General features: G+C 33.9%; 1 protein-coding gene and 1 long non-coding RNA gene across 5 annotated transcripts in view; one reads left to right on the top strand and one right to left on the bottom strand.

Moving 5' to 3' along the window:
• LOC112530584 overlaps positions 1–11,793 on the bottom strand; it is a 44,638-nt gene extending 32,845 nt beyond the window's left edge. Inside the window, exon 1 of one of the 2 annotated variants that reach the window (XR_003072323.3) lies at positions 11,461–11,793. This is a non-coding gene — a long non-coding RNA (uncharacterized LOC112530584). Of the gene's footprint in view, positions 1–5,556; positions 7,914–11,460 lie in introns of those variants that run through there. The other variant, XR_003072324.3, reaches the window with a different exon arrangement.
• Positions 1–24,076, top strand: part of ALDH1A1 (aldehyde dehydrogenase 1 family member A1) — a 51,736-nt gene that overhangs the window by 5,398 nt on the left and 22,262 nt on the right. Inside the window, exons 1-4 of one of the 3 annotated variants that reach the window (XM_040655342.2) lie at positions 11,104–11,170; positions 11,602–11,673; positions 11,968–12,086; positions 21,375–21,479. In XM_040655342.2, the coding sequence (XP_040511276.1) occupies positions 11,997–12,086; positions 21,375–21,479 (195 nt within the window). In that variant the 5' untranslated portion in view covers positions 11,104–11,170; positions 11,602–11,673; positions 11,968–11,996. Of the gene's footprint in view, positions 1–11,103; positions 11,674–11,967; positions 12,087–21,374; positions 21,480–24,076 lie in introns of those variants that run through there. The other 2 variants (NM_204577.5, XM_046905194.1) reach the window with 2 other exon arrangements.

The following is a 24,076-nucleotide window of genomic DNA, read 5'->3' as shown; positions in this document are numbered from 1 at the left end:
GTTAGAAAGAAGACTGTACCAGCATGGCTATTAACAGTTAAGAAGAAAATGGAAGAACAGTGATTACTACAGTTTGTGCCTCAACTGCTAGCAACTGACCAGTTTCACACCATTCACAAAGGCACTGACACATGCTAAGAGAAGATGAATCATCTCTGTATGTTCTTACTGCTCTTGCTCAAAGGAGGACTTGACCATCCCTAAACTATAAAGGCAAAATATCAGAGTAAATGAAACCAAAATACCCCATTAGTCTTTTCTAACCAATTTTGCTTATGTTTCCTTAGTTTACTTTAAAACTCTTATAAACACAATTCTTTTTTTATTCTAATGAATATCTCAATTCACAGTAGCCCAGCCTTTACTTTATCAAACTATCTGTTTCAGTATTCTAAGTTTTAGCTGGCATGTAGTTTGATAATCTCTCATTTTTCATCTTTTACTCCCATGTCTGCCTGTCTTTTAACTTCTGGTTTGGTAAATTTTTTTATACTTATATAAATTTTTATATACTTTTATATACTAAACTAATACAAAAGTCAAGGTGAAATTTCAAAGTAACAGAATTTTGTTTAGTTATGAGCACACATTACAAGTAGTTCTTGGCAATGATGAGAAGAGTCTTTTCATGCAAATCTTATGCTGTGAGTTTATGTTAGTTGTGAAATATTAGATTGTGTCTCCAACAGACTGCAAAACTTCTGTATCTGTGCTGTCTGGCAAATTAACAAGAAAGGATGGCAATATTTTAATTTCAACACCAGTTTACATATTTAGCCATAAGCAATTTGTTTTTCAAGGAAAAACTGTGAGGGCTAAATAGTAATTCAGTTTTTGGTCACTGTCTAAGACCTTTAACACAATTTTCCTCTCCAGAATCTGCTGATTGCTAAGGTAAATTGCAGTTTATCATTATCACAAACCCAGAATAAAACTTTGAGTAATTACCTACAGGTAATGCACAGTTCTTAGAATTTTTTGCTGAATATAAGCATAATTATTGTGCATAATACTTAATATTCACATTCTCTTACAAAACAGTAAGTCAGTGCACATGTGTTTGAGAAGCCTCAACAGCATGTTGAAAAGAGCACTGAAATGCTATAAACATATTGATTTTACCTGGGAGGAAGAAACCTCAGTGTTCTCAGCATTCGTAATCTTTTTTTACCCAAAGTCAAAGAATCAAGAAGTTTTAAGACTGTTCTATTAAGGTATAAAAAGGCACAGTCAAACCACAACAGACTTCATTTTATTTTAAAATTCTGAAAAGATATTTTGTTTCTCAGAGATTTGTTTAAGTTTGCTTTTTTTCTTAGGACACTTTGGCATCATCAGCCAGATGTTACACACAAATGGTGTTAAAAAAAGAATTTATTTACATCCTAAATTATACAGATTCCTAGTGTCCTAGATCCACTGATAATACAAGCCAGCTTTGGGACAGTAGACCTAAATTACATGACATCAAACAGGATGAAATGCACACTGTGAGTTTAAAAGGTACAGTCCACTGTTAAATGTGAATATGGAAAGAAAAGCAGAAAGGAAGAAAAAGAGCTGAAAAGAGAATTTTTTTTTCCTTCTAGTTTGCTTATAAACCACTTAACAATTTGAACATATTCAACATCTGTATTTTTTTTCTTCTCATAGTTACAGCAAAATAACTATGTACCAGTACATTTTGTTGGACTACACTGTTGTTGGGTCAATTCTTCTCATTTTTTGTGTTCTTTTCTTTCTCCTGTTATTTTCTCAAAAGGAACATGAAGCATTTATTGAATCAGTCAGAGAAAGTGGATTTTATTTTTTGAATCTGCAATACCCTGCACATATATGTATGTAAAAAACACAAAACAAAACAAAACAAAACCCACAAACATATTTCTAATTTTAGATGCAAAGAGAATAATGTCACAAAACAGAAGCAGTTATGTGTTTTTTGTTGTAAGCTTAATTCCTCCCGAAATGTGATGTAATTGAACTTGCATTTGCAGATCAGCTGGCTAAAGCCTTTCTGTAACAACATTTTCTGTAAAAAAGCAAGAAATTAGCTCCCAAAGAATATGTTGTCTGATTCTTGTCCAAGGTTGTTATCATCATTTTCATTTGTGAGTTGAAGGAATCTTGCATAAATTACTGACATACTTCAAATTTGCCACAAAATAAGATTCCTCATTAAATGCAACAGTTTAGAATGGAATGGTTCAGTTGGATCACCAAGTTCAACTGCCTGACCACTTGAGGAATAATCAAAAATTGAAGCATATTACTGAGAACATTATGCAAATTCTTCTTAAACACTGACAGCCTTGGGGCATCAACCACTTCTCTAGAAAGCCTATTCTAGTGTTTGACTACTCTCATGGTAAATAAATTTTCCTAATATCCAGTGAACCTCCAATGATACAGCTCTGTGCTACTCCCATGTGTCCTGTCCTCAGTGACAGGGAGAACACATCAACACTTCTCTTCATGCTTTCCCTGTTCAGATAATTGTAAGGATCAGTGAGATTTCCTCTCTGCCTCCTTTTCTCCAGACTAGACAACCCAAGCATCCTCAGTGTCTCCTCATAGTACATGCATACCAATCCTTTTAAAAGCTTTGTTGACTTCTTGTAGACACTTTCAAGTACCTTGCAACCCTTTTTATTAAATATTTAATATTAATTAAATTGTATACAAGATTTAACGTCATTACTTGGAAGGGCAATGAGAAAGTGCTCCACAGTATTCCGAGTGAGCAAGACTAATCACATCATCTTTCCAAAAATCATAGTGTTAATGATTTTAACTGTTAATTCTCACTTAATAGTGATGGTAATAAGTAGCATATATACATTTGGGCAGTCTTTCTAAAAATAAACATTAAAACTGGATCATAACCATGACAAATTATGGAAAAATGGGAATTACAACTGCCAATCTAATGCCGGTCAACTCACTATACCTAAACTTGAAATTAAGATGTAAACTACAGGATAAGGGGTAATGTCAGTCTTACTAGATACCTTAAAAGGAGAGTAGGCTGTAACAGGAAAGCAGGGACAACTATGAAGTGCTGCAAAAGTTTTATTCTATACTGGGATTTGGATTGTAAATCCCCAGGAGCTGCATGTATGCACAGATCTGCAATCTGGTTAAAGTCCAGTTTTCAGTAGAAACACTGCCCTCTGACAGCATCCACAGAAATCTCCCTGAACTCTGTAAACAAGAAGAGGTCTTGCTTCATGTTAGTTGTTTGTTTGTTGAACTAAAACTAAACAGTTGGGAAACAGAGGGGCTGGAAGTCCTCCATTGGTGTTATGATACAACAAAAATGGTTCAGTGTCACAGTTAATTCGTAAACACTGTATGATTAATCACCATATCAAGCTAACTTATTTCTTATAACATATATTCCTAATGCAAGTATGGCACTCTCCTGGCATTCCTCATTCTAATTCAAACATTATAAACCTGAGTTCTGATCCCAAGATTTCTTATTGACACAGGTGGTTTCGAGACAAATCTGAAGGACTTTTCTGGGAGCAATCACAGCAATTTTGGGGTGGGGAAGTGTTACACAAATGGGTTGTTACTGATTCTTTATTAGTTTAAAATCAGTTTAGTTGAAGAATCAGTAGACTTCCTTTTGATTTCATCTGCTAATAGGAATTTTCATGTCACAACCTACCTGCTTACTGTGACTTGTATGGAAAATATGCTTGTGAGTGAGAAGGATTTTCTTATTTCCGCTATACAAATCCTAGAGCCCACTGTATCCTACATGAACAGATTTGAAATAGCAAATCTGTCAGAAACACTGCAAATTATAGTCACACTGGTAATTAATATAAAACATTAGCAAAAATAATATATATTTTTGCTATATGCATTTGAAAAATTATCTTTAACAAAATGTAAGTTATATTAGATACACCCATTTCATTTTGTTCTTTTTTTAGCTGTACAATAGCTTTTTTAAGAAGCTCTTCAAAAGTAGAAAGAGAGTTATTTCCACATGTGAGACTTCTATAACTGAGGAACACATTCACTATACACAGGCTTATCAAACACACATAGCAATTATGCAAAACCAATTGAAGCTGTCTAAATCTTGGCCTCTAAACAAAGGTTCATGAAGAAAATACTGAAAACTACTTGTCAGCAATTGTTGCTAACAATGCAGGTTAATAACTAGTGTTCGGCTTTGATTCTGATCTAACTGACTAGTTTTGCACTTGCATGAACACTAGCAATTTGCGTCAAATTCATTTTGTTCACTGATAAGTGCTTTTATCTGTGACCTATTGCATAAAATCTGCCTCGTCATTCATAAACAATTACTTGAGGAAACTTTAAGTTATTTAATTATTTATTTCTTGCTTTCCTCTGACCTGGATGTTGAAAAGAAAAAGAAAAAATAAATCTGAATAATTTTCAGCAGGAGTAGCTTTCTCATTCTGATACCTGCAAAATGACCTCTATTTAGATTTCTTCGGTTTAGTTAGGAATAAATATAACAACATCACAAAAAAATATTCTGAATATTTAAAATGATTATTTTTTTTCAAGCCCGTTATAAACCTCTGAAGTTTGTTGCTCTATTCATATTTATTTTCTCAATAATATACTGTTGTGATAATACTGTTCTTTTATCAGTTCTCATTTGCTACAGATCAGATACAATATTCTTTTCACAAAGAGTAGTTAAAAAAACAATAGTCCATTATTATTATTTTAATTAAATAATATCCTCTTGACATGAAAATTTATTTAGCTCGAGTAAAAAAGACATATTGTGGCAGCGGTTAATTTATGAGCAGACTTATTCTCTGCCCTTAGTTTTGCCCATATTTGATGACATTATTGAATACTAAGGAAGAATTAGAATTGCTGGGAAAAAAAATCCATTCATGTAAATAAAATATAATTGTTGATGTTCTGAATTTTAGGAAAAACACACACAAGCCTTGACCTTTAATATTCACAACATAGAAAATTGCTTCCTCTGGCTGGAATAGATTCTGTAGCTAAACTTTTAAAAATGTGTTAATAATTTACAAAGCACTGCTCGCTCTCATTGTGCCACAACATACCTATTTCCCTTAATATTTTTCTTTATTTCTTTGACATTTTTTTTATGATTATAATGAACTTACTGTTTTATAACCAAATTGCCAGTCATAAAAGATAGACCATCTGCCCATAAAAGCAATGCACAGTGAGAAATGTGTTATATAGTAACTAGAGACCAGGAAGAGATGTCAAGGGAAGAGAGATGAGGATTCTGAAAGTGTGTTTAGACTGATGTACATGTTCCTAATAAAACATTTTGCTCTGGATAAACCCAACTGAATTTTAAATAAATACTCCTGTGCTCCCAGTCAATCTTTCAAAGCGCGAAGGCTCTTCAACAGAGAGAATATGTTTATCTTCTCCTGAGGGCCTGCTATTCAAGGAAGGATATAGTTAAGCTTTATTTGCTGTTCAAAAAAAAGTAATACAATTTTTCATAAACAATAGACTAGAATCCAGATTAAAAAAAAAAAAAAGAAAAGAAATCCATCTTACCTGGCTATAGGTGAGCAAAATTTCTGTATCAGAGGTACCTCCTCTACAATCACCAACAATAGCTATTCATCTCTGGGATGCTATTCAGTTGACCTGTGTTAAATACCTGCTTTGATGTGAGAGGATTTGTACTGTAAAATATCCTGTCTCTCACCAATGGTTATGAAGAGTTGTTCTACAATTAGCTCACAAGCAAATAGATGTACAGGAGTGATGTAAATTTGTTGAAGAATGTCCCATGTCATTGGGCTAATCAAAATAAATCATATCATCTTCACCCAGCAAAGCCAGAGAGAGAGTGGAAATAAAACTGTTTTTTGTTTGTTTGTTTGTTTTTGTTTTTTCAAAATGTAGATTTTTACTGTTTTTCAACAGCAAATTTGATGATTTGCTGAGTCACATCTCCACAAGGCAGCCTTGATCCCCATCTGCTCAGGATTTCTTGGATATTGCATTCATGCTTATGCTTTGTGTGGATTTTTCCCTCCAAATTTCAACTTTGCTTTCTGGATTCTGTGCTCTGTCATTCTCTCTTCCCATACTTTGTTGCCTGTTGTGAAAGTACTTAAGATGAAGAGATGAAATTGTCATTAAATTTGTTTCAAAGCTCTTTCTGCATACAGTTCAGCAGAGAGTTTCTGATCTGTGCATGAACTCAGAAGAAATGCTAATATTCCAGTATTAAGTGGGGCTTTATTTGAATGAAAAAAAAAAAAACAATAAAAAACAACAGCAAAAGATACTCTACTGCTGTTGTTTTTGTGTAGGAGTAGAGCATACACTTAATCTCTTCCACCCCTGCAGAAAGTGTCTTGGGCCAAAAGTGTCATTATGGATTTAATCGAAAATAGACCCCATGCCAGCATCCTCTTGAGCAACCCATGCACATATATCAAGAAATTATTCAAAATCTTTTGATAACATGATGACAAAATGGGTAGCACTAGTTTTTCTACTTCTTGCTCTGCCTCTATACTTATTGTGCTGAACCAAAGCAAGTTAAACCTGGCTATTAGTGGAGCAAAGGTGTTTGCATGAATCAGCCAAACAGGATCTAGTATTAAGATATGTGTTCAGACTTGTCTGTGGAGTCATTATGGAGAAATATCATCAGGGACTTTTCTTCATTCACTGTTACTGTCCATGTAGCAAAAGTGAAATATTTTTCTCTGGATTCAAATTTCAAACTCAACTAAATAGTTATGCATCTGTTAGCTGTCTCACTCCACGAGTTTATACCTCACAGAAATTCTAGAATGACTAAAGAATAGTTAATTGTACTCAGAAATACTTCTATTTAAATAAAAAGAATGTTTTTATTTTCAGAAATCTGTGGTAGTCTAAAATCAAAAGAATTTTCTCAGTAGTCTTGAATAGCATGTCATTTTGACTCGAATACTTCATTTTCCATGATTAGAATTTTCAGATCTTCATAGTACCCATCTCTGAACTCCCAGTTCCAAGTGGGAAGATTGTACAAAATTCAGATCAGTTCATTCTAATGTGGCTGTCTTTCCATATCACGCTAAATGATGACATCTGTTTCTGCTGTGAAGCCATTAATGGGATGTCATAAGAAAGATTAACAATGTGAATAAAGGATTTCTGATTGAAGGTCCAGCCATTTTAAGAATCCCGGTGATTTCACCCTTTCCTAACCTATTTTGGTGTTCTTGAAACTCACTTTCCACTCCTAAATTAATAACAGTTTCTGTCAGTACCAGTAGTGTCTTCACATGAATTCCTTAGGTCTATATATTATTTGAGTTTGGAATTGGTTAATCTACTTAGGATTTCCTGTCATCGCCATTTTGTTTCAACAGAGATTTTTCAAGTGATTTTTAAGATAAAGTTTTATAAAAAATTACATTATAAAATGCAAATATGTTTAAGCATTAACAACTCTGACTTCAGTCAGTACAAATGTTACAATACCACAACAAAATGGTGAGGTACAGCATATGATTTTGTTCATTTCCTATTCTGGAATATTTTTGACAACAACCCTGTATCACTAAAAAGATTACTCAGCTTGTTTTGAATTTTAGTAACTAAACTTTTTGAGTTTACTTAGACCATTATCAAACTTTTTAGAAAATGTAATTCTGATGCAGTCAAAGGAGTGACGTTCATAGATCAAGTGACAAAGATATTCAATTTGGAACATTCCCAGAACTACAAATGACAAAATTTGGAAGTAGAAAACTTCTACTGACTGTTTAGCTTCAGTAGTATCCTTTCACTGTACTATATTAGAGGTGGGCAAGCTAAATATATGCAATCTTCAGTAGATCTGAACTTTTTTTCTAGTCCAAGACAATTGTCAAATTTCTTTAATGATAAAGTTTAAGTATTTTGAAGAACAAAGTGTCCCTCTATAGAAACTTACAGGCCAAAATTTCTTACTGCTCTGATTTTAATCTCTGTTTTAACATAAAAACTAAGTCACCTGTCCCCTATTGCTTGGGAATAGAGACACTGAGACTGTGGGAATTGGGAAGACAGTTTGGCAGTGATTCAAAAACAGAAAAAGTACACTTTTTTTTTTTTTTTTTTCCATAATAGTTTCTTAATGAAGATCATCTAAGAAGGTGAGAGACAGGGGGGAGACAGAAAAACCAGCATAATAGTTTCTGGCCCTTTAAAAATCAAAGTAATTTCTAGTGAACAGATACCCCTATTCTCAGAATATTCTATCCTATAATTATAATGAAAACATATAAAGAAAAAAGAAAAAAAGGAAAAAAGAAAAAGAGGAATTTCTCTGGCAAACATACAGGCATAAGCTAATATGCAAATAGTAAATACAATCATAACCCTTAAGTCATCACTTCTTGTGAATCCATTTTCTTAGAAATAGATATCTAGTGTAATTTGAGCTGTATGAGGGTACAGATGACAGTGATACAAATTGGTAAGGTGACATAAAATCTATAGCACTCTTCTGGACTGTCATCTCAGGAAAGCTAGTATACTCCAGAGCTTTTCAGATTATACTAGTATTGTGTTTAGTAAATCAAGACACAGGTTATTTAGCTGCTTCTTGTCACACTGATTTCACTGGTTGGATTGACAACTAACCCAACTACAAGCTCCAGCTATTATGTGGCATCTCACATAAAGAATATGCTGGTATAGTGAATCTTAAGAGTATAGAACAAGCAGTTTGCCCACCTAAGTTGCAGTGAGCCTAATCGAAAGAAAAACAATGTTGGTGGTATCTCACTATATGACTGCATCTGAGGAGAAAGGTAATTTTTACTGTGGAACACTTCGTTTGGTTAGTTACTCATTTTTTAAAACTTCATGACTTTTGAAACACATGTTACAAATGATTTACAGCTTCTTTCAGCTAAGCAGCATACATAATGACATGACGTAATCACTTAAAACTGTGCTAAAGTCCATGTCGCCCTAAGTCCTGTTCTTTATTACCAGTGATATCATTCAGCAAAGCATATCATAGCTTAATTACAACTTATATGATGAACCACTAACTTACCTTTGATCCTCTTTGATCTTTTATTGTGTAGGGAAGCTTAGTAGTTTTTAATCAAGAGAAAAGTTATGCATTAAAATGTAGAACTCACTATCAAATATTAACATGGTACACCATTTATTTCTTCAATATCTATAGTGGCAAAGATGTAAAGATGACAATAAGTGACAATCAGGACAGTGACTAAAAGAAAAGGAAAAAAAAAAACAGCTAGATAAAATCTGATTTTTGCCTTGTTAGAAGGAAAATAGTAATAAAGCTAACTAAATTTCCAAGTGTAATATCTATCTGAGTGTTGTTTAGCCTATTTTTTAAAATAATAAAGCAGTCCTCTAAAGATACAGTGCTTGAAGTGCACATTTTTATTATCTTTATTTAGGCAAAATGTGTCAGAATAATGATGCAGTATCAGGGAAAAAAAAGTGAGAGCATGTAGAGTAAGAAACTAATAAACAGGAACGTGTAAAGTGAAGAAAAGGAAATAATTTCTTTACTGTCTTAGTAGGAATCTTAGTTTGGAAGAGAGAAATTTATGGGAAGAAGAAAACCATTGGGGTGATCATCTAGTCTTAGCAGTAGTTGGAATTTCCTGAAAGGGGGGAGAAGAATCTGCCATTTCAGATGTGGGAACGCAGAGAATTTAAAGGAATTAATGACGTTAATGTTAATGCTTGGAGAAAATGTCATTCAGTAGATAAGACCAGATGATAGGACAAGCAAAGAACTCAAGATAGCAAGTAATCTTTTTAAGAGATGAGATGTTTTCAACAGAACACATAGATTTAAGAGAAAAGAAAGGACTCTCAGAAGCTGTGGTAGTGAAGGTGATTCATGCAATCCAAGAGTAAAAGAGGGAAACATAAAGGGAGAAAAAGATGGTAAGGCTTGTGTTAAATAAATGAGCAGTGTTGAAAATATATAGCAATTTTGACCAGCACGTTCGGAAAAGTCAAAACTTTTCAAACAGGGTAGTGTCTGTGAAGTCTATTTAATCAGATTTCAGGCTATAGAGAGACATGGGAAAAGGAGAAAGCCATCGTTTCAAAGAATTTATGATAATTGATTTGTAAACTGATGAAAATAAACAAATCAGGAATACAATGGTACCTAAATATACGAACATATTCAGGACATTCTCACTTGGGAGCAAAGGTGTTTGTGGCACAAAAGGAGGCTTTTATTACAACTGCAGTTAAATTCTGTTAAAGGTATTTAAATCTGGACAGTTATGAGAGTAATTAAGTTGGTAATGGAGAAAAAGTGACAGGAAGATTACTAGAGCAGATTATAAGTTGTTAATTTTCATGAAAATTTTAAAAGGAAAGAAAGAAGAAAGAAAGAAGGAAAGAAAAGAAAGGGAGGAAATAAATGAAAGGGAAAGAAGGAAAGAAGGAAAAGAAAGAAGGAAAGGAAGGAAAGATAGAAAAGAAAATAAAAAGAAAGGTGAAGGAAAAAGGAAAAAAGAAAGAAAAAAGAAAAAGGAATAAAAAAATAAAAAGAGAACAAAAAAACAAAAAGAAAAAATGAAAAAAGTAAAAGAAAAAAAGAAAGAAAAAATGAAAAAAAAGGAAAAAGGAAAAAGAATAAAGAATAAAAAAGAGAAAGGAGCATGCTGAATGTTGCTCTGAAAAGTTATCTAAGCAGAAAAAATCAAATTATGAAAATGTTGACCAAAGCTTACTTAGATTTTTTTGTTATTATTCATTAGACTCAGTAACATTCTCTAAGGCAAGCAGACCTTGTAATTCAAACTATTAGAGTCACAAAGTGCTTTCAAATATATTGTTCTACAGTGGGATATTTTGAGTCTGCCAGCTGAGGCCAAAAAGCTGAATGATACATCCAAAACAAAGTAACCTAGCTGTTAATCTTAGCTATCATAGCATTATAGCACTGAGAACTGAGCTACCTTGATCATAAGAGAGAGTAGATGGCTGAGACCTCTCCAGGTCCTCACTAATCTTTACTGGGACAAGACTTTTGTGAGAGTTGTCAATTATCTACAAATTACTTGAATTCTTCTAAAGGCCAGTTTCTCACGTCTTTGTACCAGAGATATGACTGTCACTGAACAATCAGAATGAAACATATGTACACTGGTAGTTTCCATCGTTGGTAAGAATTTTCTGACTATTAAATAATTCTTTTAGAAAGACAAAAAAATCAAATTTCATTTTCTGATGGACATTAGAATAAAAATTTTGTCCTTAAAATTTGTGTCACTACCTGGAAAAATAGTAATATTTTTATTGGTTGTACTCAGAGTGCTGTGGTTTTTTTGTTTATTTTTCTGGATAAAACTTTGTTTCTACTTTTACTTTTTTTGAAAAGCATATTAAGGACAGTCTACCAAGATAGTCATCCCTTACCTATGTGTTAAGCAGGTATTAATTACAAGAACTTACACTGAACATACTGAAGCACAACCTGGCGTGGCTTGTTTCCTGATGAACACTGTCCTGGTCTGGCAGTTATTTTTATTAGCTGTCCAGTGAGAAGTGCTCAGTTTGTTTCCTGAGCTAATAAGTATGTGTTTATCTTCATAGCTGCTTTCCAGTAAGTGAAGAAGTTCAATTAAAATCTGGGGACCTGCCTCCTGAGAGAAAGTAATTTTACAGGTAAGAAGAGAAGACTTTAAAAATATTCTTCAGTATGAAACACAGAGTGCCTGGCTATGCAGATTGTTTCAGCAGAAAATTTATATCAAGCTGAATGAAAAGATTGTGACTTTTGGTCTTAAGAATAAGTAGTGTCGTTTTCCCTTTGCAGGGAATTCTTTCATCCAATCATATTCTTGTATGCAAATATACCGTAGCTGGTACAGATAAAAAAAGGGCACAAATAAAGCTAAGGGCTCAGGCAGGACAAAAATTGCTGCGCTTCCCTGATACCTCATTTCACCTGTGTTTCAGGAGCGTACTCAAACTCCTCACCTGGCAACATGAAGAAGCAAGGCTCACCCAGCAATCCTGCTCCTGTTTTGCCAGCACTGCCAGAACCACTCAAAGATCTGAAAATTAAGTACACTAAGGTTAGTAGTGTTTGTGTTTGTTAACGTTTCTTATGCATTCAACTCAAACTGCTCATTTCAAGTTATTTGTACAGTGGATACAACTTGAAGTCAGTGCTTAAAATGCTTATCCTGTCCCATTTTTGATATTGTATGTATTTGTAATTAATGTTCAGTTATCTTTTTACCATAAGCATTTCAGGAAGTGTTCAAGAGTCAGAGACTCACTTCATATTTCATGTAGGGTGGGTGTTGTTTTCCTCCTAAAACCAAGATTTTGCAGTGCTAAGTTCCTAAAAAAATATTATAAATTTGACAAAAGAGGAAAGGTTTCTGTTGCTATAGTGTTTTTCAGATGAAGGAGAACAAGTTAAAGTGTTCCATTATCACATTCTATTATAAGCAGATTTACATAATTATGCCAAATAATTGTGGAAATGGACATGTAAAAATGAAACTAAAGTTCACGCTGCTAACCTATTTTTGTTAGATATAATGAATCAGTTTTTCAGATTAAGCAAGTAACTATCAGTAAAAAAGATAAAGCCTGCCATACTTTTAGTGAACATACTTTTAGAAACATTTTTGTAATGGCAAATTATCTGTGTATGTAGCTAGAAACACACGAGCAAAGAAGGTCTGAATCCAGACTTGTGTTCACAGCTAGAAGGACCCTTTGGCTATTTTTTGTCATAGCACACAGATATCTGTAAAAATGTTGCACACACCATTCATAGAAGTATATTGAAACTGCCCCCTGAAATCTTCAGGTAGAGCAATTGATCAGAAAGGACTTCTTCCCTTAGAAGACTTCTCTCATATGGTGTTTTTTTTTTCCTCATTACCACTGCAATATAAGTAATCTTTACTTCCCTAGAAATGCTGCTGCTTTTGTAACAGAAGGATGTTCTGCAATTATCTAGATTAGTCCTTTTGAATTCTATTCTATCTTGCTTTTTCAAGGAAAACCTACCCAGATTTCAGTGCATATCTTTCTTGAATAAATCATGCAGGACCTTACTTTGTAAATATTTGACAGGCTAGGAAAGCTGTGTAGCTAGCCCTGCCATGTGATAGCTCTTCCTGTCTCAAAGAAAAAAAAGGAGAAAAAAAAAAAGCTTAATTTAAGGATAATATATCAGTACATACAGAACAGAGGTGTTTCAGAAACTAATATCTGCTTTTTCTTTGGTTTTTTTTTTTCTCCAATGGAAAATAAAAACAATTAATATGAGCAAAATGCCAGCTCAGAAATCCTATGTAAATGAGTATGCAAGACATTGGTGTAAAAATAAATAAATAAATTACTTTTCTATCAATAAGCAAAAACTTACTCTAGTAACACAAAAAGGAATTACAAGATAGTCAGTATGTTTAAAGTATGTAAAGTATCTAGAGTATCTAATTAAGGACAGTGGCACATACTAAATTCATGTGTTAGTTTTTTTTTGTTTTGTTTTTGTTTTTTGTTTTTTTTTTTGCCCAGAAACAAATTCTATTTCCTTAAAAATATCATATAATGCATCTCTGCAGAAATTCAATACACTTGTTTGCAAAACTGTGTGCATATAAGTGATGAAGTCAAACACATGCTTTCTTTTTGTGATGCATTCCTCCTCCCTTCAAATATCACAAAAGACTCTGAAAACCATAAGAGTGAGCTGATGGGCAGGGAACTGCCATAATACAAATTTATCCCATCTCCAGCTGTCCTACAATTTAGTACAGCCTTTGTACTCTTGCCTCCTTTTACCCATCCTCTCCTATGCAAATTAGTACACAGAGTGTGAGGCTGCTGTGACTATGTACGAGTCAGAATGAGAGAAGCATTCATTACTACTGTGGTATTTAACTTTCTGCCTGACATACCAAGGACATCATAAGATTCCTCACTTCAAAAAACTCTTACTTCTCTTTATCTACAATGACAGAGTAAAAACTGCCATGACACAAGCTTCTGGAGAAAAGTCTACAGGAGTTATTATTTCAAGGGCTTTGCTCTAAGCTTGATACACACTATTTTGTTTTCTACAGGAAGGATCAGTTTAGGATTTTTATACAGATTGTTCAACTAGAAAGCATTTCCATGGGTGTGGTCAAACACTGGAATAGGCTGCCTGCAGAGGTGGCTGATACCTTGTGCTCAAGAATCATCTGGATAATGCCCTGAAGAATTTGCTTTGTTCTATTCTATGGATATATGTGTTGGCATTTCAGATTGTACTGTTCACTTTAGCACTAAAATATACTCAATGATTGTTGGTAGATTGTTACAAATATACTGGTAATTATTTTACTTAGTTAACACTAGGGACTTAGACACTGATTGTTTGGGAAAAAAAAAGATTTCTGCCATGAATTTTTTTCAAATATTTTCAAATATACTAAGCCTTATGACATTCCTTTAATCAGAGAAACTCAGATTAGTTGATTGTTAGGTTGTTGAATTACAAGAGGGGGAGAAAACTGCAACAGATTATTTTGCTAAACTGTGTGTGAAATGGTGTGGAAGAGTAAACCACTCTGACTGAAGATAAATCATAGGTATGTATCCTGTATGGTATAATTACTACTTTCACAAAGTTGAGGGATAAAAACGCAAAAATTGAATTAGAATACCTGGGGAGAGGCCACTGGCAATAAAGCATCTAAAGAACCTACTTTGTTTAAACTTGAATGATTTTGTAAATAGAAAGGCACTAACTGATGCATCCAAAAGTTTAAATAAACAATGAATAGAATGGGTATGTTCTTTAATTGTTAGTTCTTTACAGCAGTAAGATAAAATTCCTTTATACATACATTTTTTTAACACAAGATTCTAATGAGAAGAAATTCTTATTAAATGTTCTTGGACCACAGATCTCTGCCAGGCTTGGATGTGACCATAAGACTTACTGCTAACGTTAAATTCATCTGAATGGCACTCATACTCTACAAGAGTATGTGTGAGCAGGGGACAAGAGGTTTTCAGCACTATACTTCACCTCACCTGAGTGATGCTGAATTCCATCCTCCAGCATGCAGCAGGAGCCTAGCCACAGCTCTTTGCTATTATCTACCCCAAAATGGTAGTAGTGTCACTTAATGCTTTACTGTGTGCACTAGAGAGGTAGTGAATGGTGAGCTGAACAGTTATAACAACTGAGTGATTGCTTTTAGCACTGTATAACAGGTAACTCTGCTTATTTGAAGAGCATTATCAAGAAAAGTTTTATCATAGGAAGAGCTATAGGCTATCTGGGAGCATGTATGTATGGGAATACATACCCATACATACATACATACATTCCCACATGTATGGGCGAAGAAGTTACACTTTTTTTCCATGTATCTGCATAACTTTGGAAGTTTCTAGTAGCTAAAGAGACGACAGTTTAGACATTTCACTCCACATTAAGAAGGCTGACCCTCGGGTCACTTTGGGATTGTCCACATTTTAGAAAATGTGGAAACTTTTCCTGACTTCCTCTGTAGTGCAGATTATGGTTTATAATAGTAATAGTGAATTACATGAAAATTCTTTCCTAAGGAAAAGAAACATCTTATAGGCAGATCCTGAATTGTATGTAGGATATTTCTAGCAACAAAATTGTAGCATTTTCTTCCCTAATGTGCACTTTTAAGTCACTGTTGCAGAAGCACGGAGTCCTGAAAGCCTGTACAGATGATGTACAATAAAGAGCCCATTAAAAGGTGATTCTCATCCCAAGGAAGATGCATGAGAAGTTATATTTCATAAGATGCTGGCATCTAGCATAGAGCCTTAATAGCAATTTCAGATGAGCTGTTGCATAGTCAGTCCACTAAAGACAAAAATGTCCTGAATCAAGTTCATTCTTCATGGAGTACGGACACTAATATGGCACTTCCTTTCTAACAGCTATGTTATAAGATGAACTCACGGTCATTTCAAAATACTCTAGGATGGAAATAAAACAAACAAACAAAAAACAACACACAGGGATGACCAAAAAAAAAAAAAAAAAAAGAACACGTCCTCTCTCCCAGTTCTCTGCTCAGATCACTTAAGTGGTCAAATCAACTGTATAAATCAAAACAGAAAAACTGTAGCCTTCTATGTAACTTCTGCTCCTTCTATTAGAGTAGCATCTGATACTCTGAACTGAAATCAATCCTTTCAGAGAATCAAGATTTTAATGCACTCTAACACTGAGAAATAAAGCCAATCAAAGTCTTTTGACTTCAACAGCTTTAGTTTAAATGAGAAGATGTACTAGAGTGGGTACTGTGCAATGTATATTTCCAGGTCTAGTGCAATGTGTGGAAGCCATTAGTTTTTCAGGTTGTTGAAATAAAAGCTCTTTCCCCTCTTAAAAATACCAGTGAAATAAGAAAGTGGCAGCAACAATACCTCTAAAATATCAATCTTTGCAAAATAATTTTCCAGCCCTTAACCTTATGGGCAGTGTTCAGTCATTAGAGACAACTCTCTTTACATTTCATGTGCAGTAAAAAAATAAGTCTTTTATGTTTTCATCTGACAAACAAGAAAAAAAGAATCTAAGCTGCTGGAGGAGTTCTACCTGAAAGACAAAACAGTGTGTCCTGTTGCAAGATGATCCCAATCTGGGGGGGATTCATTTTTTTAGGAAGATGGAAGAGTTGACAGAGACTACTTTTGGATGGCACATGAGTGTTCTTTGCATTTAGAGAGCCTCAGCCTGCTTGTGGTGGTTGATTTCTGCTGAATTTTTTTGGTTGGTTGGTTTTTTTCTGAGAATATGAAAACATTTGCATGCAAGTTTCAGCACAGTTGCTTGTAATGTATGTAACATAGCACATATGAAGAGTTTTGACTTTCCCCTCCTCTGTTCTGTCTGTCATACCTTCATAAGACTGTTGTCTAATTTGAAAAAGACATCTGAATAATTTGATTTATACAATTCTGATACAATGTTGTGTATATATTTAAAGTAATGAAGTTATGTTTGAAATGGGAATGGTATTAGGGACATTAAAAAGAAAAATATTCTAAAGTAATATCATGGACGATACTAGTTGGTGCAATAAATACAATTTTTAAACAAATACTTTCAGAACTTCCAAAAATGGTATGTTTTACTATTATTCCTTTCACAGACAGATATGAATTTGGCATGCTGTAACATCATAGCAGTGTTATGTTAATATTTACCTTTTACTTTGTCTCTTTTCTTGGCAATGTAACTAAAGATGGTTTGTTCATATTAACTACTTAACTGCTGTCTTTGCCCTTTCATAATAGCCAGCATTTTGTGCGGATACTCCTATGGTCAGCTTCATCACATATTTGAAATTTCCTGGAACTTGCATTTTAATTTCTCTAACAGCTTTTGTTAAGCCAGGAGTTTTCTGATCTGCCCTGATGGCTAGAGGCAATGATGGCACTGCATATAAGATGCCATCATATAATCAAACAGAAACATTCAAGAATATAGTAATAGGAATATAGTAATAGGAAATTGTTACCACATATGTTTAAAGATATATATATATATATATATATATATATATATATATATATATTATCAGTCATGAAAATATTACCATACTACTCACAAATTATTCGGAAACACCCAGGGAATAAATACAAGTAATGTCAATAGTACGCAAAAAATACATTCCTTGAGATCTGTCATGTATTGATAGCATATGTGTTTCTAGGATTTATATCAGTTCTGTGAGACAAAAAGCATTTATCCTGCAGTTATGGCACCTTACCTCTGTCCTGCCTTGCATCAACCATCATTTGCTTTGATTTGCCTGCCCCAAATTATGTCCTGGTTTTCTATTTAAATGTAGAAACTCCTGAAGCTATGAGAAGCAGTAGTGGGTGCTTTGCACTGATTGAAAGAAAATGGAAACCACATATTTTCCACTAGTTCATTAGATAGTTGATTTAAACTCAGGTCCTCAGGCTTCTGCCTGCATGGTTATAATCAGTGAATAGATGTGGGGCAAGGTGCTTCTGTCAGCCAGGATCCTCAAAATTGTCAGAGATTGAACATAAAATACCCAGTAGAGTAAGAATCTGCAACATTTTTAATGTTGAGCATGAGCAAGATCTCTTTGTGCCTTTGGGCTTCTACCTAAAACACCACACCAGGTCTTGAGAAACAAGTCCTATGGCAACATGGCATTGAGTATATTTCTCATATTCCCTTTCCCCCTTCCCCTTTCCTGGGTTGTGGGCTCATGGGTCCCTCTACCTCATTAGTCACAAAACAGGGACGAACCACCCCGTAAACCATTGGCACCCCCTCTCTCCCCACCTCTCTTTTCTGGGCTTTTGGGCCTGCTGTCTCCCCGTCGCAGGTGCAGAAAGATCTAGTGATAACTCCATGACACACTGGGCAGTATCATATATTTCTATTTTCATACTCTGCATGGTGTATCAGGCCTTCCCAGTGATATTTCCTTTCTCTTCAAAGACTAACTTACAGAATCAGAAAATAAAAGATAACTCCCTTTGACAATTTCACTTGTGTAGGTTCAAAGATGTCTGGCTCTGGGACAGCACAAACCTGGCCTATGGATCAGACTTAGGTTCGATTTTGCATATACAAATGGAGATGAATACCTCACATTCTTTCCATGGATCTTCATTCAGCTGTTTGATAAATTTTCACAACTGTGTAATATTATATAATTTCTCAATAACTACATATTAGTGCATGTTTTTAGTAGATCATCTTATTCTCTGCCATTCAGCAATTACTGAATGAGCCCAGAAAAAAAGCAGGGGGCACAAACTGTCTAAATATCAGGCAGCACTTCTTGATTGCATGGGAGAAAGAGCACTGGCAAAGGTTGCCCAGAGATATGGAGTCTCCTCTCCAGACATCTTCAAAAGTCACTTTGACAATGTCCTGGGCAACTTGCTTGATGCCCTTTGAGCAGGACCAGATGGCCTCCAGAGGTCCCTTTGATACTTAACTCTCCTGTGATTCTGTGATAATTTTGGTATCATCTTTAACATAACAGAAGAGGAAACTCAGAAGTACTTTAATTTTTCCTTCAGTTGTAGTGATGTATTTGCTAATGACTTTTTTTTTACCTATAATGTTGTCTAGTTTTGATTTGCTAGTGCTATATCATAAAAGTTCAATTGGGTAAAAATCAACACCCATCTTGCCTTGTTTACTTGTTGTCCTGCATGTGTCAGAAGTGTTACAATCAAATGTGATGGTGTTTGTTTGAGACAAAGAAAGTAAATTTAGCACACGCTGTGCTTTTCAGCCTTTATAAAAGTTTAATCTTTGAGTAGGGACACAGTTATTCTCATTTATTAAATTAACTTTGGATATCATTTTCACTGCTGTTGAGTAACCTGTTGTGATTAACTTTGATATAGGCCAGCTGTTAACAATTTTCACTCTTACATGATACCTAGCTGCTAACTGTATGTTTTATTCTTTTATTAAGAGGATGAAAAAGAGAGATATTAAATACAAAGACAGAATAACATAGGAAAAACGAGGAAAAGTTATTTTATTGGTTATTAGGTATTCTCAAATCCCTGTCAAGATAAAAATATCTAAATGATCAAAGCTTGTTGACTTGTTTTTCCTGGTGGAAAATCAAGAGAGGTGGTGTCTGCTGAGGGACATCAGAGTAGAGGCATTACAAAGCTCCTCAGAGTTGGAATGAAGGTTGGAAGACTATCAAGCTGGACAAATAGGATTAATTTGCTGTAATACCCCTCACAGTTCAAATAAAAATAGACATATTGGTGACAATAGTCAGAGTAACTGGAGCATTTGCATTTTATGTCTATTACCTAAAGAGAAGAAGGAGAATTGGCACTAACAGGATAACAAACAGCAGCCAGGATAATAAAAGATTGGGAGGCTGAAACCTTTAAACTGGAGATTTCTGGATATTGATAGAAATTGCTGAATAAATAATGAATGGCACCAAGTAATTAGGATCATTTTAAACAGAAGATAGTCATACTGATTGTAAAGCAATGATGACTAAATCTTTTACCAAAGGACCATCTCACCAAAGGCTGAAGTCGTACAAAGTAGCTTCTCTATTTAAAAGTAAGAATTGCAACACATGCTGAAAACCAAAACCAGAGAAGTTTGAATGGCATTGAGGTAGGGAGGAGAGATAGAAGAACCCCTCATATTCACAACCATCAGCCGTAATCCTGTCAATCAGTGTGGTCACCTGCACTATCAGCAGCAACATTTGCAAAGTGTTTATTATGATTATATTCATGTACTAAATGCAACATTATGGTCACAGGATCAGGGCTCTTCTTGCAGCATGTAATGCTAAGTGTTTTTTTTTTAAGAGAGTGTCACTAACTGCTAAAAGAAAGAACAGTCTAGGTTTCTTCTATGGCAGCTCGCAGTAAATTTATGGTGAATACAATTATTCATTACAATTATTGTTAATTTCTCTTGACTTTTGTTTTCTGCCTTTGTCTAATGGAATAAATGCTGTGTTTCTGTAGAATATTGAGATAATTACATTTCTACATTCAAGTCTTGATTAGAAACACATTCAGTGAGGAACCAATCCATAAAGCCATAGAGTTTTTGTGAATAATAAGAGAAAGCTTATCTCTGATTATTTTTCTTCTGTAGCATGGAAATAGAGAAATACATGTGCTTATTTTTACTCTGCTTAAGAGGTTATTTCTGTTTTTCATTCATTTGACAGTGGAACTATTTTAGTCTTGACTTTTAGAAAAAAAGGTGTTATTAGATTTTGTGTGTGTGTGTGTGTGTGTGTGTGTGTGTGTGTAGGATTGTCTTTTGTGGCAGGAGAAAGTGAAGAGAAATCAAAGAAAAGCCAAACAAAATGGTGCTCCCCAGTAAACTGAATGGACTACTTAATATATTTAAAAATATATATTTTATATAATATATATTTACCAATCCTGTGAGATCAAGAAAGAGAAGCAGTTTAGAGCAGATCATTTAGGAATGTACCTCTGCTGTACATCACAGAGTTTGGTTTGAAGGAGGAGAGAATTCTATGTAATGGTATCATGTATAATATGAAACATTGCAAAAAATACCACACGGAGAAATGAAGTGGTATCTCTCCAAAGGAGGGTAATTTTTAAAAGGTGGTTAACTTCATATATGATCACTGTTCTCAACTAAGTTATGTGGTAATACCTATTCCATTTTTTCTCCAGTACTTATAGAATCATAGAATTGCTCAGATTGGAAAAGACCTTGAAGAGGTCAAGTCCGGATTAATCAGAGAGGTCTAGATTTATTCTTAAACATAGAGAGTCATTAGATATAGATGTTATTAATAGTACTGTATTTTCTTCATTTTCAGATATTTATAAACAATGAATGGCATGATTCAGTCAGCGGTAAAAAATTTGAAGTCTTTAACCCCGCAAATGAGGAGAAAATCTGTGAGGTTGCAGAAGGTGACAAGGTAGGATTTACTTTCATGCTTTTATCCTTAGTTTTGAATTCAATTTTATATTAAGTGTAAGAAGATGAACATCCATCTCTGTTGATGTAAAATAGTACCTCAAAGATTTATCCTATATGCCTTCTTCTGCTTCACCCTTATTGAGATGAAGAAAGATCTATAGAAATGTTCTTTGATAATTTTCTTGTTAACAATACTAATTCTTTTTACTGTCTTTGATCAGTGGTATTTAATTACTGTTGTTTTGTTCTTCTTCCCCCAACTCTTCCTTATAAAATGATGAAATCTGTTCATTACATATTTATTCAAAGCTTTTCATTAGAGATATCATAAAGTGGAAAAATACTGATATTTTTCCATGCAGACTCTGAAGAATTATTCATTGCTATCAGCATTTTTAGCTGAGACTTCCAGTTTTCGATAGTGACAGTTTTCTTCATTGAAGATGAAGGTCATCTAAAAAATGGACACTAATTCCACCAAAACTGATTTCTGTTCTGCATGTTGAATTGATGTATTTAAGCAGAAGAGTAAAAACATAGATGACACTTATAAACAAACTTTTTTTTTACATATATGAGATTTATTCCTAGAAATATTACAGATAAATGCCATCTAATCAAAGATATAATGAACATCTATGTGCTCATACATGCAGCTTTATATCTCATTGTGCTATGTATTTTCAGCTGAAAAGGATGTGCTTAGTTTTACCATAGAGCTTAAATGTATGTTATCAAGTAGACTAGTTATTTGTTTAGATAGAAGACAATTTTACTTAAACAGTTTTAAGAATGATAACCAGGGAAGTTTTTGGATAAACTCTGAGAAAGTCAGTATGAGAAGCAAATGTTCTATTTCCAGCAGACAACTATATAAAATACGCATTAAAATGTTCATTGAATACCATTTTATCCATGAGAGATATTAGGATACTTATAAGCAGCTTATTTGTGCTGGGAGTTCACTAACAATTTATCAATATAATAAGTAAAATCTTTAGCAATATTAACTTTATTGTATAGAGATAAAATATTCTTGAGAAATATATAGGAAATGAGTTCATACAGCTTCCTGTGTTCTGGTGCTGCCTGTCCAGTACAGACATTACAGAACATTAGTGACCTTACAGGAGAGCTATACTATAGATACATTCTAAACTCTTTTTTTACAAAGACAGCTGGAAAAATCTTCACGAACCTGGCTTTTGATGACTGCATGTTTCTGATCAGGTGCTCTTGAGATGCCTTGTTCTTTCTTTTCTTCTATCCATGTTACATGCATATTGTGCTCTGTCACTGTGATTTTTTTTTTTATTTTATTTTTTTTAGAGTTCATTTTGTCCTCGGCCAGGGAATTCTATAAGCATGTCATTAGCCTCCAGATTATATCCTGCAAGTGCTACACATGCTTGTGATGTAAAATTCTGCTCTAGCTCTTCTCTAATCCAGTGTTTGAAAATCAAATTGCATAGCAAATGAAGTTGGCTTGATATTTGATCATCCTGAATTTACAATACTCATCTGCAACTATCTGCAACTATTCACTTAACATTCCTAATTTTTGTAGCTTTCATTCTTTACAAGCAATCCCACAACTCTTTAAATAGATAGATAGTATTGTTTGACACACACATTTATTTCTCTCCAATAATTTTGCAAACTAATGTGTAATGACAACTGCTGGTAACTAACTCACCAAGTAAAATGTTCAAATCTAGAGAATTATACAGTCATTGTGGACCTAATATTCTAAAGCCTAGCTTTTAGATAATAAACAAAGAGTTTGTAAGAATTTAATTTAGGAAAGAAAATTGTAAGAAATTACAAAATATATATGTGGATGGGAATGCTTCTCCTGTAAGTTTATTGATTCATTCAATCTACATTCACTAATCTTAAAGGATCCTATTACTAAGAAAACAGCTCAAGTGATCGGTAGGATGAAAGGTGTACATATATCTATAAAAATTATAAAAACAAAACAAAAATCAAGCAAGCAAACAAACAAAAACTACTGATCTTTGTAAGAAGCCATCAGTCTCTATTCTCTTGGCATAGATTTATCTACAGAAATTTCATATAGTTGAAGAATATTGTTCTTTTCTTTCTTACTTTCACTTACACTCACAGACCTTAATTGTATTTATATATTATTTTTTCCTGGTTTTAGGTATTCTGGCACCTGTAGTAGAAAGAACATATGGCACTACGTTTATTTTAATTTGCACAATTTACACAAGTGCAGCTCATAGTTTCCCCATGTTCTTTTCTGATATAGGCCAAGGTATACATCCGAAGTCGTACTGAAAAGCTGAGGAATTGTTATGATAAGAAGAGCTAAGACAAAAAGAAAAAGAATTAAATATTCCCACAGTACATATTTGTGCATCACAGTTCTTATAAGTTCTGAAATAAATTATTCTTTTTTAATCTTGTAGATTTCAGCTACCTCATGTAGATGATGGGTCATTACAACCAACACAGTCATTACTATAGGGTAGTAAAGATCCTTCCCATCTATCATTTTCCCACATTTCTTTCCAGGAAATTCTGTGGGTCTCCTGTTTAGTAGACCTATGCTAGGATTTCCAAAAC

The sequence above is a fragment of the Gallus gallus genome, chromosome Z (genome assembly GCF_016699485.2).
Source record: "Gallus gallus isolate bGalGal1 chromosome Z, bGalGal1.mat.broiler.GRCg7b, whole genome shotgun sequence".
Classification (NCBI taxonomy): Eukaryota; Metazoa; Chordata; class Aves; order Galliformes; family Phasianidae; genus Gallus; species Gallus gallus.
Note: the sequence above shows the minus strand (reverse complement) of the source record. Positions and strands in the feature narration are given on the sequence as shown.